At 45.6% G+C, this 20,332-nt stretch overlaps 1 protein-coding gene across 4 annotated transcripts in view; it reads right to left on the bottom strand.

Annotated features, from left to right (window-relative positions):
* Window positions 1-8,859: 8,859 nt before the first annotated feature.
* The window catches only part of FOXK2 (forkhead box K2), a 68,899-nt gene continuing 57,426 nt past the window's right edge, over window positions 8,860-20,332 (bottom strand). For 2 of the 4 annotated variants that reach the window (XM_086356793.1, XM_086356790.1), the window contains exon 9: window positions 8,860-12,091. In XM_086356793.1, the coding sequence (XP_086212919.1) occupies window positions 11,895-12,091 (197 nt within the window). In that variant the 3' untranslated portion in view covers window positions 8,860-11,894. The remainder of the gene's footprint in view (window positions 12,092-20,332) is intronic. The other 2 variants (XM_086356794.1, XM_086356791.1) reach the window with 1 other exon arrangement.

The raw sequence follows: 20,332 nt of genomic DNA, 5'->3' as shown, positions 1-20,332 counted from the left end.
TCTCCCCGTCAGTAATGTAATATCACAGCGGGCACCGTAAGCGCACTACTATTCATGTTTGCTTGTTTTAATGGCAAAGCTGTTCAACTTGCGTGGGGAAAGCTGTGAGTCTTCCTTTGGTCCTTCCCATGTCCTCTGTTCCAAGAGGATCAGAATTACTTTATGGCGTTACAACTTGGAAACTGTGATGTTTACGTTTGGTTTTCTTTGTGTTTATCACGCACGGGGCTTGCTAAGCTTCTTGAATCTAGATTTATGTCTTTCATCAAGTTTGTGGGATTTCCTAGCTGTTCCCTCAAATAATTTCTTCTGCTGTTGTCTCTTGTTGGGATTCAAGTACACATGTATAACATCTTATATTACCTCACTCAGTGATTATTAAGGCTGTTCATACAGTTTTTAAAGTATTTTTTCCTGTTTGAAAAAATAGGATCATGTCATTGAATACCACTAAATGACCTATTACTGCCCACTCTTCTTTAAAGACTTTACAATATCCTTTAAACTTGAGATGAATCTAAAACTAGTTTCTAATTCTTAACTAACTTTTTCATTCGCTCATGCACATGAACAATTTTTAAATCCTGTGCATACGTATAGTACAGGAGTTAAAGTCTTTGGTCATTCTCACATTTGGATCTTCTCAGAGCAAGTCTTCATTGATTTTCTTTCATTCTGTGTACTAGTCATATGGACCTGCGTGTCCTAGTACTGTGGGGTTGTATCTTGGATGTTGGAAATGGTATGTATGTTGTGGATTCTGTTTCGTTTCTCTGCGGAATGCAGGGTTTTTTCACTCTAAGCATGTAAGGGCTCTGGACCCACCTGAACAGTGCCCCGTGATGCAGCTGGGTGGGGTCAAGACGAGAGGGGGGCAGATGAGCTGTTGAGAGCGCCGAGTTGAAGGAGGTGTGAGCACTCAGCTTCGTGCCGCTGCAGATGGGTACGTGGTTTTGTAAGATGGTCACCTACTCCGTTCGCGTGGTGAATCACACTGATTTCTGAGCATTCAACCAACTCTGCCATCCTGAGATAAACCCCACTGGGTCGCGGTGCGTTGTCCTTGTTCAGTTACTGTTAGTTACTGCCAATACTTGCTGTATATTTAAGGATCCGTGTGTGTATGTGTGTATAAGAAATACTCGTCTGTAATTTTCTCATAAAGTCCTTGCCACATTTTGGCATCATGGATTTCGGGTTAGTAATTTCATAGTTTTGGCATCCATTTAAAGTATTTATACCACAGCCACCAAAATAGAAACATACAGTGGATTTTTACAAAAAGGATCCGCGGCAACACCTACCTAGTGAAATTTATATATATTTTATGTGTGAGAAATGTCACCATGAATAAAAGCTGTTTTCACCTGGGCATCTGTTCTGACGGTGCTGCGCACAGATGCTGGAGGAATATCATAGACTCTATAGAGTCCTCATCCTGGCTGCCAGTCAGAGCTCGGTCATCGAGCACGGTCTGCGTGACGGTGAGTTTGTCTTCTGGGGGGTGTGAACTGATGAGGGCTAGTTACCTCAAAGGGCCAGTTACTTTCTTGGGCAGGTGCTACGGAAGAAGGTGTCTTGATGTCCAGAGCAGACGTGTGACTCCAGAAAATCAGTGATTGCTGCTGTTCTGACACACACAGGAGGGGCTGGACTTGGGTCTACCATGTCCAGGGGCCAGCGCCCGTGCTGACAGTGCCTGTCTTCCCAGTGCCTGCTGGACGTGGCCTTGAGATTGCAGATGGACACCCGCAACCAGTCCAGCCCGGAATAGTCAGACCATCTGAATGAACACTGAGCAAGAATAAGAGCCACTAATCAAACTACTTTAATAATTCCAAGAAAAGAGTTGTCTCCTGTTACTCCGTTGAAGAGTTCTTCATGTTAAAATCATTGTAACACCCACTCTTTCGAAGGTCAGCCTGTGTCTTGGAGGACACCATTCAAAGCCTTCCGAAAATGGTCCACAAGGGAGGATGGGACGGCTGTCAGGCACCCGAGCAACCTCACAGCTTCAGGGAGATTCATTCCATCGCAGCCCAGTCGGGGTCAAGACTGGGGCAGGGGCAGGACGTCTGTAAGAGGCCAGGCAGTCTCCCGAATCTGCTCTGTACACAACGGCCAGTGTGTAGTCCGTTTTGATTGAGGCTCCAAAGAAAATCCAGCTGGCATTTTCTGTGAAATTCCGCTTCAGGGTGCTTTCAGTTGTGATGTGGTGAAGGGCAGACACACACAGCCTTTGCAGCCCGGTTTCTGCAGTCATTTCAAGGCCTAGGTGTGCCTGACTTGGTCACATGCAGCAGCCACCTCTGGGCCCGGTGTTGAGTGGATGAATTTGCTTCCTCCCTTAGCAAATTCCCCAGGGATCCTGGGCAGAACACGGGTTAAGCTCCACTCTCCTTTGCACTCCATCCCCTGAACCCTTCAACCCCTCGTTCTGCTCAGCAGCTGTGTTGGATCAGATCTGTAAGCTCATCACATAAATCCTATTTTTTACCCCCACCTTCTTCCAGGTAAAACTTTTAGAAGTTGTACAGTATGCATAAAATAGACCATTTAAGTCATTTTACAGAGTACAGTTCATGGCCCTGAGTACATACATTCAGTGTTGTGCAGTCTCCCTAGTTCCAGAACCTTCCATCATCCAGTACCGAAGCCCCATTCCCAATGGCAGTCACTGCCCGTTCTCCCCACCTCCAGCCTCTGGCAAACACAAACATCCTTCCTGTCTCCACTGACTTGTCCCAACCAGGGTTAGGACGAGCATATTTAGCGGGGAGGAGGTACAGTTCAGTCCCCAGCATGCAGTCTGCATCTTAAGTCTGGAGTCTTCATTCCGTGGGAAATGCCTGATTCACCGGTTGTTTCAGTAGCTTCTTCGATTTCCAAGTGGGGCTCCACTTAACAAGCATAGCTTGTTTATTCCTTCACCTACTGAAGGATGTCTGGAATGCTTCCAGGTCTGGGCGATCACCAATAACGCTGCTGTCACCGGAGCTCATCACAGCAGCCCTTCTCGCCTTCCTCAGTGGTCATTTGTGTCCTTTTTCCTTGGTCATTCCAGATGGAGTTAATCTGCTAATCTTTTTCTTTTCAAAGAATCAGTTTTTATTTCATTGATATTTTTCTTATCTCCTTTTTCAATTATATTGACTGCTCTGGGTTTAGTTCAGTCTTTTCTAGTTTAAGGTAGAATTTTAGGTTTCCTCTTCTATAAGCATTTCGTGCTATAAAATTCCCTATGAACTCTTTTAGCTGTTTTCACAAATTTGATATATTTTCATGTTCATTCTGCTCCAGTTTTCTAAGACTTTTTGTAATTTCTAAGACCTCCTCTTTGAATCATGGATTATCTCAAAGTCTGTTGTCTGTGGACTTCCCTGGTGGTCCAGCGGTTAAGACTCTGCACGTCCACTGCAGGGCACACGGGTTTAATCCCTGGTCCGGGGACCTAAGATCCCACAGGCTGTGTGCTGTGCAGATCAAAAATAAAGTTTTTTCCAGTATCCACAAACATTTGAGAATTTTAAAAATACCTTTATTATTGATTTCTACTTTGATTTCCCTAATTGACAAAGAGCATACATACTATGTACGGTTTTAATTCTTTAACTCTTGAAAAGATTTATTACCCAAGATTCGGTATATATTGGTGAAATGTTCCATGTGCATGTGAAAAGAATGTGTATTCTGTTGAGTAGAACACTCTGTCAATCACAGTTACACTGACTGGGGTTGTTCAAGGCTTATAGACTTGCTTTCTACTTATTTTTTATCAGTCACCTAGAGTTGAGTGTTGAAGTGTCAAAATGTAATGCGGATTTATCTGTTTTAGTTGTCAGCTTTTGCTTCATTTAATTAACGTTGTTTTGAAGAATTGCTCCTGTTATCATGATACCGTGCCCCCTTCTTTATTGGTGATAACTGTCCTTGAAGTCTGCTCTGTCTGAAAATAAAATAACTACTCCTGGGAATTCCCTAGCGGTCCAGTGGTTAGGACTTTGTGCTTTCACTGCTGAGAGTTCAATCCCTCGTTAGGGAACTAAGACCTCATAAGCCATGTGGTGTGGCCAAAACAGAAACACTACTCTTACTTTGATTAGTGTTAGCATGGTTATCTTTGCCTGTTTGTTTAATCTATATGAAATGTCTTCATATTTAGTTTCTTGTAGACAACATATAGTTGTGTTTTTTGATCCACTCTGACAATCTATGCTTTTTATTGGTGTATTTAGACCACTGATGTTCAAAGTGATCACTGATATAGTTGGATTAATATCTACTACATCTGTTTCTGTCTTGTACTGTCGTCTTTGAAAATGTTATGCCTAAGTAGTTGGTTGTGGGGTTTTTTTTGCATTTATCTTGACAGGCATTCTCTGAGCTTCCTGGAACTGGGGTAAATCCTCACTCATTATTGTTTCAAGTATTTCTTCTGTTCTTTCCATCTTCTCTGGCACTCCTGTTACACATAGGTTGTATGCCTCATGTAGCTGCCCTATGGTCCTTGGATATTGTGTTTTTTCCCCCTAGTCTTTCTCCTGTTACCTGTTTCTACTGATACCTCCTGAAGCGCAAAGATTCTCTCAGTCGTGTCCAGTCTACTAGCAAGCCCATCAAAGACATGTATTTCCCTTACAGTGTTCTTCAGTTCTTTTTAAGGATTTCCATCTTTGTGCTTACATCGCTTATCTGTTCTTGCATGCTGTCTACTTTATCCATTAGTCCTTAGCATATTAATCCTTGTTTTCAATCCCATCTGCTAACACCAACACCCTGTCACATCTGGTTCTGATGCTTGCTCCATCTGTATGAATTGTTTTCCTTTTAGTCAATTCTTGCCATTAAAAAATTTTTTGTAAAAAAAAAAATTTTGTTTATTTACTCATCTGGCTACTTTGGGTCTGTTGTGTCATGCTGGTTCCTTTGTTGCAACACTCGGACTCTCCGTCTCCATGCTTGTATTTTCTCTTTCTAATCTTGGGGCTAGTGGTTTGCCCTGCATCCTCACCTCCCTTAGATCTGAGATGAGTTGTTGATTCTCAGGCTGTTGTGCTATTTATGTGTTAGGATGGATGGAGTGACGACTTCCCAGCTCCATGGAACCAGAAACCAAAGTTCCTGCTTCATTTGAGACCGCTGCTGGGTGCTTGGAACCTTAGGGCTGTTGTACATCTTGGCACGGTGACCTTGTACCATTATGCAGTGTCCTTCAGGTGTAATTTTCCTGAGTTCTACTTTGACATTAATATAGTCCAACTTTCTTTTGAATGTTTGCAGGATTTATTTCTTATATCCTTTTACTTTTAACCTATCCATATTATTTAAAATAAGTTGGGTCTTTTTGATCCAACTGACACTCTGAGTATGCTTAGACTGTTTATATTTAATGTAATTATTGATAAGATCCTACCATATTGTTTTTTTGCTTATCCCCTCCACCTTGGTTTCCTGTTCTCTGCCTTCTTTGTGTTATTTCAAGAAAAATTTAGCATTCGATTTTAATTTGCCTATTGGATTTTTCCTTTATTAGTGATTGCACCAGTGGCTATGGCACACAAAGCTAGCTTTTCAGTCTACTTCAGAATGTTTCACCATTTCAATATGGAAATGTAGAGACGTCTAGACCTTTGCCTTCCTCCTTTATACTGTACTTTTGTCAATACATATTATGTATAGACACTGAAAACCCTGACAGACAGTGTTAAAACTTTTACATTGGAAGGTTAGGATATTTTAAAGTATTTAAGAAGAAAAACTATTTTATTTCCCCAAATATTTACCATTTCTGTTCATCTCTTCCTTCATTCCTGAAGTTCCAAGTTTTCTCTCTGCTATTACTTTTTGCCTGAAGAATGTCCTTTAGCATTTCCTTTTGAGCGTCTCTACAGGTTAGGAATTCTCTCAATTTTCTTTCATCTAAGAATATCTTTTAATCTGCACTCCTGATATTTTCTATGGATATAATATTCTAGATTGACAGTTACTTTCAGCCCTTTGAAAATTTTCTAGGCCTATGGCCTCCATGGTTCCTGATGAGAAATTTGTATTCAGATTGTTGTTGCTCTGTATGCCACCAGTCACTTTTCTACGGCTGCTTTCCAGACAAAATGTCTTGTTTCATAGCCACTGGTAATGCCTTGACAGGGTTTTTCTTTGGGTATATCCTATTTGAAACTGTGAATCTTTAGAATTATATTTGGGACATTTCAGGCATCAATTTAAAAAATATTTGTTTTAAACATTAATGTCTTCCTCCTCTTACTGGAAATTCACTAAGCCAGCATATATTAGATCTCTTTATATTATCTCACAGGTCCCTGAGCCTAAGGTTTGTTTCCAAGCATCTTTCTGTTGATCCACTGGATTTTTTGTTATTTTTAAGTTCTGTAGCTCTTGGTTCATTTCAAGAGCATCTGCCGTTACTTCATGGAGTTTGGTTACAATAATTAAAGCCATAGAAAGCTAATGTCCTTTTCCAGTTATTCCAACATACTTCAACTGACATGTTAACTTTCTTTCCCCTTAAGAGATTTTCCTGGCATAAAGAGATTTTGTGCATTCTGGACATTGTTCGTTTTATGAATCTGAGTCCTGTTTAAATCCTCTAGTGAATGCAGAACTTTTTTTTTTTCTAAGCAAATAACCTAGCTAGATTCAGACTAAACAGGCTGACCTGCCCTCTGTAGGCTGTAGTTTGGGGTTAGTTGCTTGCCAAGCTCTGCAGTGCTATCTGGGGCCAATCTTTATGGGAGTTTGTTCAATTAATAAAGCCTTTGCTTTGCTTACTCAAGGTCAATTCCAGGCATGTGCAGGTGAGGGTGAGCCCAGAATGCCATACCTAGCCCTAGGGAGTCTTCCTCTAATGTCCTGTCTCCAAGGTACCCCCTTTTCTGGCCTTTGGCTAAAAAGCTCAGGCTTTAGCCTGTGTGTGATGTTGTAAACTTCTTGGGGCCAAAGAGAAGTATTTCTACCCTCCTCTCTCCCTGACCTTCTTTGGACTAGAAAGAAGTCCCCTCGCCTAGTTCCTCTTTTGAATCCTCAGTGTCTCCAGGGCTACTGCTTACAAATGTAGTTTTGTGACTCCCCTCCCCATGTCCCACAGGGGCCCCCACTTTCCTCAGGGGGAGAGGGCTTCTCTTGGGTATTCTGTTCATTCCTAAGATGCAGCTCTTACATTCAGGCTGTCCTAGAGTTGACACTAGGAGATACAAGAGGGAAGAAAAATTCAAGAAAACAGTCACCACACTGGTTGTTCTTACGGTTTTAATACTCCTGCTATTTCTTTTTTCAGAGAATAGATATGATAGATGCTTTATTTATTCAGCTAATGGTTGAGACATAGGGCAGAGTGTGGGACCTCAGGACATTTCTAAAATCAGAAATTTTGTGCCTCATCAGAGGTCACCTGAGACCCGTGTTAAAATCTCATTTTGTACTGCTGTGCACATAAACGTGGAGGGAGAGGCTGCGAGAGACGAGTCAAGTTAGCACAGTGTTCCACCAAGGCCTGCGCCACCGTGCAAGCCACTCCATACCACGGATTCTCTCACCTCCCAGGCTTAGGCCTCAATGCACTGTATGGTGACCACACACAGAGTCACGACACGCCCCAACGCCTTCCTTTCTCCTGCCTGGGCTGCGCCACACTGCACGCGGGATCTCAGCTCAGTGATGAGAGATGGAACCTGTGCCCCTGGCAGTGGAAGCATGGAGTCCTAAGCACTGGGTGCCAGGGAATGCCCCCCAGTGTCTTCCTTACAGACAAAATGTGGCCTAAATGTGGGCCTCCTCCAATAGCTTGGCTTTTGCTACATGAAGAAACTCTTATCAGTTAACTGAATTGTTTCCTATACCTAAAGGCTTCCTTCAACATCTTTCTTAAGAAGTATGTAATTAATTTGGCTGCGCCGGGTCTTGGTCGTGGCATGCCAACTTAGTTATGCCACGTGGGACCAAACCAGGAGAGCAGCCAGGCCCCCTGCATTGGGAGTCTTAGCCAGGTGACCACCAGGTAAGTCCCTTACAACACCTTTTCCTTGGGTAAAGGTAGGTTATTCTCTAAGATACCTGTCCCCTCTTATTTGACTCAGTTTAACTTCAACAAGGTGATCCTAATAACTATTGGAGTAGCTTTTCCTGAGAAGCGGGAGGTAAGACCTAACACATCCTAAAGCATCTATTAATACAACATGGACAAAAGATCCGAAAAATATTTAGGGATGCTTCTGTTAGTTAGGAAGGAGAGTCAGTACACAAGGAGCAGTTCTTTTATGCTAATATAATTGTTTTTACATTAGGACATGAATGTCAAGAACAAAACTCCCTGTGAACTCTGTCCTTGAACTTCAGTTATCTCCCAAAGAGGCCTCTGTGGCGCCATTTCAGTATTCCTCCTCCTCCTCCCAACCCTTAGGACATCAGCAATCTGTGCCACAGACTCTTCAGTAGCTGGACAGTCTCAGTGCTAACAGTGACTTGCGGACTGGAGTACCCGTGTGCCTCTAAATTTAGACACAATTTCCATCTCACGGGAGAATGTATCTCAGGCTCAGGAGCAAATCAGAAGAAATGGGAGCTACACCATAACCTCAAAGTTAGTTTTAAAACTCTGACAGGATGGATAAAAGCCAGCAGGACTTTGTTAGCACTGCCTGTGACCCAACTCCCTTTGCCCATGCAGACACTCGGTGCCCCCTCTCTCCCGGTGGAGGCAAGGCGCCTGCTCTGCTGCTGTCAGCAGTGTCTTGGCACAGGCGCTCCAGTGCTACCTAGGCCTTTGGCGTGCTCAGAAAAGAGCATATAAAAAAGCAGTGCCTGCTTAAGCTTATCAAAAGGACAATGATACTCTGTATTCAATTAAAATTAATAAAAATATTTTATTGAATTTCAGGAACTTGGTACTTTTAAAATTTCAAACCTTTGCACACAAATCACCACTATCCTTTCTAGAATAGTGGAGGTTAGGACTTGAAGATTGTCACTTGTCTCCTTGTAGTCACATAGCACAGAAATCCCAAGTCCTGACACGCCCCGCCCCCTTCCGACCGTGGCCTCGCCTACTCTTGTTCTAGGAGAGGACCATGTGGGGGTGATGCATTTAAGGAGCTCAACTGTCTGAGTGGAGACTCTACTGACACGAGAGGAAGATCAACCCCAAATCATGCACGGACACCTTGGGATACGCCACATCACTTGGATCATGTGTGAGTTTCCTTTTTGTATTTCTGTCTGGTTCGGGGCGAAGCTGCTGAAATCAAGTTTGTCGTCCCTGAGGGAGCTCAGAAGTTTGGCAAAGGTCAAAGCAGAGACTTTCTGAAATGACACATTTAGGAACCACCAGTGGACTACTGGGTGGGAGGGAAGTGCACTGTGACTGCTGACGTAGCACCAGGCACCAAGTGGGGCCACAAGGACACAAGCTCAGTGACTCCCAGGTGTTGAAGGGAATTCACAGCTAAATTCAAACATTTTAAAAACTGCCCAGGACATGGCAGTTTGTTAATCTATGTTTTTTCCCTCTGCCTTTTCCTTGATATTCTTAAATATCTATGTGCCAATGAATGAGCCAAGACAGCAGGAAAAAGGAAAGAGAGCGCCTCGCCTTTGAAAAAGACATGCTTTAGCTCCCAGCAGCAAAAACTATCCTTCTCCCTTTAGATCTGAGAACAGGGTACTTTTCTTACCTATAAACCCAGCAGAAATCAATCCCTCCAAATCCCAAAAGTCGACATTTTAGGCTCAGAAATAATCAACTGATAGACGGGGCTTACACAGGGAAAGTCTACCAGGCCTTTCAGGATGGTGGTGGAGCTGCGTCTCCTGGGCCACCCGCGAGGCACCTGCTTAGTGCCACCCGAGCCATCTCCCTACCAAGGTGGTCGTGTCCACTCACCTCCCCAGAGCCCACGGCCAGGGGGCTGCAGTGGCCCGTGACTGACAGGTCTGGAGCACTCAGTGGAGTGACCCAACCCCACAAACAGGACACATCACATCTGAATTATTTTTCAAATTGCAAACCTTCTGTGTAAAAAGACAAATAAAAATATACATTCCAAGGTATCTGTAAAGTGCCTGGGAGATGTAGATTGCTGCCCTGAGGTGCTCTGATCCATCCGTGCTTCAGTCTGCAAGTTAGATTTTGCTACTGTCACACACGTGGTCTCATTCACATGATGGTTTTGTTTTTATTTTTTTAAATGGCTGAGTTATAAATCCAGCTAGTGTGCAGTAATTTCATAATTTTAATATGCATTATCTGCAATAACATTGTGACAGCTCCATACCGTGGATTGACACACAATACTTAGAACAGATTTATCATATTTGGTCTTTAGGTAAATAATAAATGTTTTTAAATTGCCTAAATATACCATTCTGAGCCATTTCATTCCACCAGGAAAATACAGGGGTTTTTTTTTTTTCCTCTCTTTAAAAAAAATTAAATACCAAAATAACTACATTTAAATAAATAATGTTATGATGATGACATTTAAAAATTCACAATAAGGCCAGAGCCCTCTTTCTGTTTGCATGCTGCTCAGCTCTGACCCCAGAAACCTCTGGAAAGGTGAGTGGCTTTCTTTCAGAGGAACGCAGGCTGAGGCCAAGCGGGCCTCCGACTTTTCATTCTCTCACCTTGTTTCCTTTTCTCTCGCTTTTATTTTTTATAGGAGAGAAATCAGCTAGTATTAGATTCAGTTCTAAAAGGTTGAGGGGAATTTCCTATTACAAATCAAAAAGCAACCTAGGTGTTTCCAACGCTTACCGGACGGAGGGTGCCTGCTTCCAAGACCCTTGTGTTAACAGGCAGCTTCTGCTCCACCCCAGCAGCTGCTCCTGCCGTGAGGGGACAACCACAACATCACGGGGCGGCCGGCTGGTTGGATGATGCCGAGAGCTGGGGACGGCACCTAAAACAGTGAACGTGTCACGGAGAAATCTGTGACCTTTGCTTGAAAAAGGTGTGTGATAAAAGATTGAATCTTTTTTCCAAATGACGAAGTAACAGTTCTGTCGTTTTAAACATACACAATACGTAGGAGACTTGTTTTACTTAGAGTGGAAAATATGCCAGGGACAAAGTCAACACAAAGAAACAACAACAAAAGGTAGCAAGAAAGAGAAATGGGTAAGTGCAGCTCCAGGAGCCTGGCAGCGCTTTCCGTCAGGGTTACAAGTGGCCCGCGGGGTGTCCGTCTGTATGTCCGTCCTACACGTGGAAATGGAGGATTAAATTCATCAGGTAACTGCTCTAACGTGGGAAATCTGCAGATGTCAAGTAGTTCCATCTGACTTAAACAGGACAGACAAAAGTAAATCATTCCATAGGCTGAAAACAAACGACAGAAACAAACAAAACTACGCTCTGCTTCTCCCCAAATGAAATCCACACAAAAGGTCCTGTGCGATTCCAAAATTTCCAGAGTAGAAATGGAGTGATCTGAAATGTCAAAGACCCCATTATTTTGTAAAGAAAGAAAGTACACCTCAAAATATTCTAATTCCACATGTGAACAACAAAATACTGTCTTGTCTACTGGCAGCGGGCGGTGGGGTGGCTCCGGCCCAGGCCCAGCAGGTCTGCTCGCACCAGGCGTGTCCTCCCTGGGAAGGACCGTGAGTCTCTACTGGGAGCTGAGCTGAACGCTGGGCGGGGAGACACTGCCGGAGCCCGGCTTTGCTGTTTGTGGTTCTGATGTTCAGGGGTGACTTCAGTCTTTTAACTTAAGGAGTTTTAAGGCCACCTGGGTTTGTGTTTCCAGTGCTGAGGTGAAGTCCAACCGCAGGGCCCTCTACCCACCGAGGGAACACGCTCCGAGCGTCGGTGAGAGGCAGTGTCTCCTTTTGGCACCACAGAGTTGACGTTAAAGTGAGAAATGCTCTCCCGGCCGCTAGTTCTGGACGCCCTTCTCCCGCATGGCAGCCTGCGGCGCGTCCACACTCAGGGCGATGACGAGACCCTCGCTGTCTTCCGTCTTGACCCGCTTCAGCTCCGGCTGCTCCGCTGGGTCACCGTTCTGGCGCTTGGTGGGCAGGGAGGCGGAGGCGGAGGCATGTGTCGCCAGCATGTGCAGGGGACTCGCTGCTGCTGTGGAGAGACAGTGAGTCAGAGCCCATGCGTCTGGGTGGACGCTTGTCCCTGCCAGGCCCCTGGGGATCAGAAACCCCACCACATGCTAACTGTGTGAACAGTGAGTCTTTCTGTGAACGCACAGCATCTGTTTACTGCTCCCAGTAGTGGGCTGCCTTGCTGAAGGGGGGAGGGCGGAGGACGGGAGGCAGAGGCAGGACACAGCAGATGGCTGTAGTGCTGTGGCCAAGGGGCTGCTGCTGGCTTCTCCTCAATGCAGGGCCCGAGCCCAGGAGGGGACTGGGGTGTAGCAAGCTAAACCTGCATCTGAGCCACATACCTGCTCCAAGCCTGTCACGGGAGGGATCTACAGCGAGCCCTAGGCTGGCTTCCCCACACCCCTCCACCCAAGCCCATCCTCTCTCTGGTCTTCATCACCGAGAGGCCCTTCCTCCTCCTGGACTCCCGCTGGCACAAGGGCCTCCACCACCTCTGATCACGCCTGCCTCATGCTCTGCATAACCAAACCACAAGGGATGAACCGAAGACGGTCATCCCACACCAGAAGTGCTCTTTCTCCAAGTGGGAAGGCAGACTGGGCCTGGGCTATTTACCACAGCGGGGGTGGGGGTGAGGCAGGGTGTGTGCTGGAAGAGCGACCTGGAGAGGCAGCATCCTGTCCAGGAAGACCCCTGCCCCTCTATCCAGTCCCTTCGGGCCCCAAGGGAGGCTTAGGACCATGGCAGCAGGTGGCCAGATGGAGAATGATCTGCACACGAAGACCCTGGAACAGCGGCCTCACCTCAGGAGCGTGCCCGGGCCCCAGCAGTGACTGTGCTGCCCCGCCTCCCTGATGTTGGTCACTTAATGTTAATGCTGCAGTAGCTCCTGGTAGTTTGCTCTACATGCTGCGTAAGAGCTCTAAGCATAAGGGGTTTACACCAAGCTTTATGACTCTAGGTATTCTAGTACATTGCTTTAGCTAGCACAGGGGGACTACAGAATTTCTCCCAAGAAATGGAACCTGAAGCTAAGTGGAGAGATAGGGTAGGGGGGCAGTTTGCAAAATGAAACAGATGGGAAGCCACAGAACACACATTGAGGTCAAAGAAAGGGGAGTTCCAACACTGCCAGGACGCCAGTGCCCCCACCCTCCTTTCCAGATTCAACACCATTCCAATTAAATTCCCAGTACGCTTTTGTATAGGGAAATTCATATGATCATGTCTTCCGGGAACAAAGGGACTGGCAGCTGGACCTGGTTAACATGGGGCTTCTGGCCATCTCCACTGTCATCTCTTGAGAATGACTGCTGTGTCACTTTCAAGAATAAGGACCTGTGTGGTGCGGAGGCAGCACTGCAACGAAGCCTGGGTTCTTCCGGCAGGACACACACTTCTCTGCCGCAGTCCGTGGTGGAGACACAGAGCCCTGGCGAGTTTGGGAGATGTCCCACAAAACTCTGGCTTGAATAAAAATGCTATTTCAGGAGGATGAAGCAATGATTCAGAGCAGAATGAAGTTAATGGTAGGTCAGGACAAATGGTCAAAGCCTAAAAAATTATGTGACTGGAAGAATAGGCTGGTGCAGCAGGGCAGGGCAGCAAGGCCTGCTGTATGGGAGGCATGGCTGTAGGGGGACCCGGGTCCCAGATTCTCAAGCAGGCATAGTGTGGTTCCTAGGCCATGCCGAGCAGGGTCTTCCACTAACTGATCCGGAAACCCTTAGAAAGGTAACAGGAAAAGAAAGGACCTGGGCAGTAAGGGAGCCTGCGGGTGGGCAGAGGAGTCTCAGAAGGAAGACGGCAAAGGGGCACTTAGGCCCAGCGAGCAGGTGGGATGCCACCTAAATACGCAGTGTCGCCCCAGGACTCCACATCCAACCCAAATGAGTCGCTGGAGAAACAGCACAACCATAACCACACTGGTGAACCGCAGGTGTGGGCCTGGGACTGAGGCCTGGGCCGAGAGCCCGCCTCACAGCCAGACTCATCCCACCTCTCCGCCCCTCCGTGAGCACCAAGCATCAAAACGTGCCCTCCCTGTGCCCATGGCGGCAATAACCAGAGCTCAAGGCAACTGCCTGGAAAGACAGGCTTCCTTTTCTAAGGGTGGGAGGGCGGCTGTGATGACGCACTACACTGAGACTCTCCCCTGTGAGGCCACATGGGTGCCCACCCAGCAGGGGGAGCACTGTGTTTCTGTTGGGGTGCCTGGCCCTCAGTCACGTGGTGCCTCAGCAGGAGGGGGACTCAACTCCAGGGTCACCTTTCACGGGGACGCCAGGCACCGTCCTGAGCCCCCACGCTCCCCACCCATCCATTAGCATAGTCCGCATACAGGCAGAGGCCAGCAGCTACAACCTGGATGGTGGCACAGCCTCCAGGCCGGTCCTCTGCAGCCTTGTTGTGGCTGTGAACACCCCCAAAACACCTCTCTTCGTCACTGGCCCCCAGTGCGCCTGCTTCCCGCAGCAGGCCTGGCCCTGTGGGTCTCCCTGCCCGTCCACTGTCCTGCTTGGTTCCCTGGCTGTGTCCTGGGATGCCCCCCCCACTCAGGCAGAGGCTCCACTCCTGTCTGAGTGTAACTCATAGACACGTTTCCTGCTACAGCCCAGCACCACTGCTCCTGAGAGGTGCCTGACACAGCTGTGAGTCAATCAGAGCCCCGAGCTGAGCCAGACCAGACAGGACATCAGGCTGGCGGCTGCTGAGCCACTGTCTCAGGGGGAACACAGGGTGGGGCTTATCAGCTGATCGATACATACCCCGTCTTATGTGTTTTTTGATTAAAGACAACTTAACCTATACTGTTTATCCATTAACACGGAACTCATGCCTGTATTTTCCCCATGAGGCACATCACAACCTTCGTGCCTAGAACACCCCAGGCCTTCTCAGAACCAGGCCGGGAGCCCGCTTTAAACAGCAAAACCTCCACCAGGAAGCACAAAACATGGGACACACGGCCCTCAGCAGCAGTGGGGGCTTCCCTGATGGTCCAGTAGTCAACCTGCCCGGCAACGCAGAGGACACCAGTTCAATCCCTGCTTTGGGAAGAGCCCACGTGCCGTGGGGCAGCTAAGCCTGTGCACCACCATTACTGAAGCCCACTCCCTGGAGCCCGTGCTCTGCAATAAGTCACCACAGCAAAAAGAAGCCAGTACACCATAACCAGAAAGCGGTTGCCATTCGTAGTAACTAGAGAGAAGCCCATGCAGCAACAAAGACCCAACGCAGCCAAAGATAAAATAACTTTAAAAAAGAAAGAAAAGTGGGAAAGACACATGTTCATAGCAGGAGCTAAAACAAGGAGATGGGCGCTACCACAACCTGCTCTACTGGGAGCCAGCATGCTGAACTCAAATACCTTGCTGTTCTGCACAAGCCTGCAAAGGACTGTGAAAGCGCAGTGTCGACTTGGGAGTTATAAGTAAATTTCAGCGATCTGCAAGAAATCTGCAAACATGGCATCCAGGTACGGAGGCTCAAGTGCGTGTGTGGGACCACCTCCCAGGGGTCCTGCCAAGCAGCAGCTTCACACGGGGCAGGTGCTGCAGGGAGAGGCAGAATATTGCCCTGGAGGTGGTGCTGCCTCAGTGCTAACCTGGCTGCGCCCCCAAGTCCTGGCCCAAGTCCAGGCAGCTCCTGCCCGTGCACCAGCAGAAGGTCATGCTGGTCCAGTGGGCGCCCTGCCTGCTGCCACCACAACCTACACGTGGTTCCTGGAGGAGGAGGCCGGGGGAGCTAAAAGAGCACACCGCTGGGCAGACAGCCCAGGTTTCCACAGAACGCTTTTGCTTCCTCAGCACCAGGACCTGGACCCAGCGAAACACAGGCTGGAGGCCGGCCAGGGCCAGTTTTGTGAGACAGGAACAGTACCTGTGAGCATAGCAGAGGCTCTTTAGGATGACGAGTGAAATGCTGGTCACAGGGGAACACTGTCAGCAGGGTCAAGACTCCTTTCTTCCCAAGACCACCACCCCACAAGCTGGAGGTCAAGGGCAGCAGACTCTCCACAAAGATGGACTGAGTATCTGTGACCAGAATTGTGGTCCAGTGCAGAAGAGGCTGAGAAGTGACCACAGCATGTTGGGTTTTTTGGAGCAGCATGACTGGCCCCAGAAAGTGCCAAGAAGAGGTTCCAATACACAATGGCCTGAGCCTGACTTCCAAATTCATTCTATGAGGCCAGCACTACCAGATATCAAAGCCAGCCGAAGACCATATGGAAAACTCAAACCAATATCCCTGATGAATATGGATATAAATATCCTCAAACTAAACACTAGCAAACTGAATTCAATAGCATATTAAAAGGATCACACCCCATCACCAAGTGAGATTTATCCTGGAAATGAAAGGGTGGTTCAACATATACAATCAACTAACAGAATACACTGTTTTGATAGACTAAAGGACAATATAATAACACGTGTGGTAACCCACAGTTAGACAGCGTCAGTGCTGAGAGACTGGACGCTCGTTTGCCAACACTAATCCACACTGTACGGGAAGTCCTGCGGGCAGCCGGGCAGGAAGGGAGATAAAAGGCATCCAGGTGGGAAAGGAGTAAAACTACCTCTACTGGCAGGCGATGTAATCTTTATATATAGAAATTCTAACAAATCCACATAAAGAAAACCCTGTGCAGGGTACAAGATCAACATGCAAAAAAATCAGTTGTATTTCTATACAGTAGCAATGAACAATCTCAAAAGAAAATTATGAAAACAATTCCGTTTAGAAAAACATTCAAAAGAAATAGGAAGAATTTTAACGAAGACTTAAACACTGTAGGACTTCTATAGTGAAAATTATAAAGCACTGTTGAGTAAATTGAAGAAGACCTAAATAAATGGACAGATATTTCATGCTCAAGGATGAGGGAACTTAATACTGTTAAGACGGCAATAGTACCCAAAGCAATCTACAGATTTAATGCAATCCTATCAAAATTCCAATATTTCCCCCCAGAACTGGAAAAGCTGATCTTAAAATTCATAATTCCTGACCCCAAAACTTCCTACCAAGATACAGCAGTCAAAACAGTGTGATTATGGCTTAAGGACAGACACAAAAATCAATGAAAGAGAACCAGCAAAAATAAACTCATATATCTGAGGTCAAAGCAGCGGAGCCAAGACCATTTAACGGGAAAACGACAGTTTCTACAACAAGTAGTCCTGGGAAAACTGGATCTCCACATGCAAAATATAAAAACAGGTGCTTGAATGAGATACAAGAATTAACTCAAAATAGATCAAAGATCTGAATGTAAGAGCTAAACTATAAAACTCTTAGTAGAAGAAAACACAGGGGAAGGTGTAAGTCTTCATGACCTAAGGTCTGGCAATGAATTCTTCTCACCAAAAGCACAAGTAATGAAAGGGAAAAGAAACTGACTTAATCAAACTTAAAAACTTGTGTGCATTAAAGATACTACCAAGAAAGTGAAAAGACAAACTCACTGAACGGAAGGAAATATTTGCAAATCATATACAAGTATCCTCCCTACACCCTTCTGTAAAAGTTTCCTTTATGCCACTTTGCTTTTATGAAATAGCGACATCACTACCCATTTTCGCTAATGGAAAGAAATCTAAAGAGGATTTTCACTCCTATGGAGAAAGGGGAAAAGCAAAAATAATGTTTACCACTTGTTTTGCAGCAAGCAATGTTTACACTTGTTTTTACCACTTTGTTTCTGCCCTTAGAGGCAGCAGCACCTCAAGCAGTGAGTGGCACCGCCGAACTCCTCCCCAGGAACCACACTCCATCTCAGCATCAAGACAGCAGAGCTTTGAACTGTGTCTGTGAGCATTTCTGCTCTATCTTGACTCATTCTGTACATCCGTTAGCTAGACATGTTCTCAGGTTTCATGGGAACTCTACTTTTGGATAGCAGGGGATACCTGTATCTGATCAGGACCTAGTATCTAGAATATATAAAGAGTTCCTATAACTCAACAACAAAGACAAACAACCCACTTTAGAAAAAAAGAGTGTAAGGATTTAGACATTTCTTCAAAGATGCTATAACCAACGAGCACATGAAAAGATGCTCAACATCATTAGTCACGAAGGAAACGCACATCAAAACCACAATTAAGATGACCATGATCAAAAATAAAAGGAAAAACATCATGTGAAAATGAAAAATAGAACCCTTATACATCACTGAGGATGGAATGTTAAATTGCTGTGCTTGTTGTGGAAATCAGTTTGATGGCTACTCAATAAAGTAAACACAGATATACCATATAACTCAGCAATTTCACTCCTAGGTATATACCCAAAAGAAATGAAAACAAGGATTCAAACCAATACTTTACACGAATGCCATAGCATTATTCCAAATAGCCAGAAGGTGGAAACAACCCAAATGCCCACCAACTGATGAATGAGTAAACAAAATGGAAACATTCAGCTGGGAATGATCTACCGACCACACTGCAGCATGCATGGACCTCAAAACAGCAGCGAGGCCAGTTAACACAAGCCACAGTTCTTATGATTGCATTTACAGGAAACACCCAGCACAGGTAAGTCCAGAGACAGAGTAGATTAGTGGTCACCAGGGACGAAGGCAAGTGGGGAGTGAGGAGTAACTGCTTAACAGGTATGAGGTTTCCTTTTGGGGTGATGAAAACGCTTTTCAACTAGTTAGAGGTGATGTCTTCAAAATACTGTCAATGTACTTAATGCCACTGAACTGCATACTTTTAAATGGTAAATTTTGCATGTATATTTTACCACAATTTTTAAAAAGTACATATGATTTGAATCCTAAGGAGAAAAGATTTTATTTTTAAAACTATAATAATGGTATTGTGCTTATGTATTAAAAGAAAGTTCTTATCTTTTATTAGAGATGCATGCTCAAACAGGGAATGACATATCTGGGTGGGAGCAGACAGGGCAGGTGGGGAATATGAACAAGGTTGGCTATGACCTGATTTCCAGAATGTCTGTCATTCCCACAATAAAAAGTTAAAATATCAAACCTTCTGGTTTTCAAAATTCATTAGTAACAGGCACTACTTCCCTTTCTCAAGAGTGAATTCCAAGAGAAAAAGAGGCCACAGCTGGGTCACACAGCATCCACCCAACACCAGTTTTCAGGAAAACCACCATCTCCACTTGCCCACACAATCTTCCTAAAGCTGATCTGCCACCTCCTCCCTCCTCCCCTTTCTTAACAGCCCCTCTCTCTAAAGCCACTCAACTGTGCTGGTTCTGGGAATGAAAATGTCAAGATGGAGCCTGAAACAAAGGAAGAGTGGAGACACTGGCGCTGTGAACCCCAATTACTACTGCCTAGGCAGCAAACTCTTCTGGACCAAGTGATTTCCAAGTAAAAGACTGAGACTGAACTGACGGAGAACCAATAAAATTTGCCACTAACAGATAATTTAAAATAGTTTTTGCTGAAAGATGACTAAAACTGGAAGGAGTTTCAGCATTTCTTCTATCCTTCCTTCTTCTAAGTAGGAACAATGTCTGTGAGGGCTGACCCAGCACTTTGCTTCCTGTTGCCAGCAGCAATCATCAGTATAATAATTGTTTGGTTTTCTTTAAAGCCCAGATGTATTGAGAAATGCATCTTTACTAAAAATGAATGAATGAATAAATGGATTTATTTGACCATGCCGTGCGGCTTACAGAATCTTAGTTCCCCAACCAGGGACTGATCCTGCTCCCTCAGCAGTGAAAGCTCAGAGTTCCAGCCACTAAACTGCAAGGGAACTCCCAAATACAATTTTTAAAGAATTAAAATTTTGGTTTTGGAAGGACTGATGCTGAAGCCGAAACTCCAATACTTTGGCAACCTGATGCAAAGAACTGACTCATTTGAAAAGACCCTGATGCTGGGAAGGATTGGAGGCGGAGGGAGAAGGGGACTGTAGAGGATGAGATGGTTGGATGGCATCACCGAGTCAATGGACATGAGTCTGAGTGAACTCTGGGAGTTGGTGATGGACAGGGAGGTGTGGCATGCTGCAGTCCATGGGGTCGCAAAGAGTTGGACACAACTGAGCAACTGAACTGAACCGAATTTTGGTTTTGATCAATTCCTCAATTACAACAATGGGTAAGTGAATCCTTATAGTCACAGATAATTAAATCTTTAATGTTTCTACATCTTGCTGTTGCAGAGAAAAGACGTACTCAGTAAATGACATTCAATCATAAGTATATGGCATTAGCACGAAATCCGTGGGGGCGTGGGACTTAGCCATGAGGATGCGTGAGCCCG

This window comes from Bos grunniens, chromosome 19 (genome assembly GCF_055505025.1).
Source record: "Bos grunniens cultivar Pamir isolate PY7600 chromosome 19, Bosgru_T2T1.0, whole genome shotgun sequence".
In the NCBI taxonomy this organism is placed as follows: domain Eukaryota; kingdom Metazoa; phylum Chordata; class Mammalia; order Artiodactyla; family Bovidae; genus Bos; species Bos grunniens.
The sequence above is the reverse complement of the archived record's forward strand: the minus strand, read 5'-3'. Positions and strand labels throughout refer to the sequence as shown.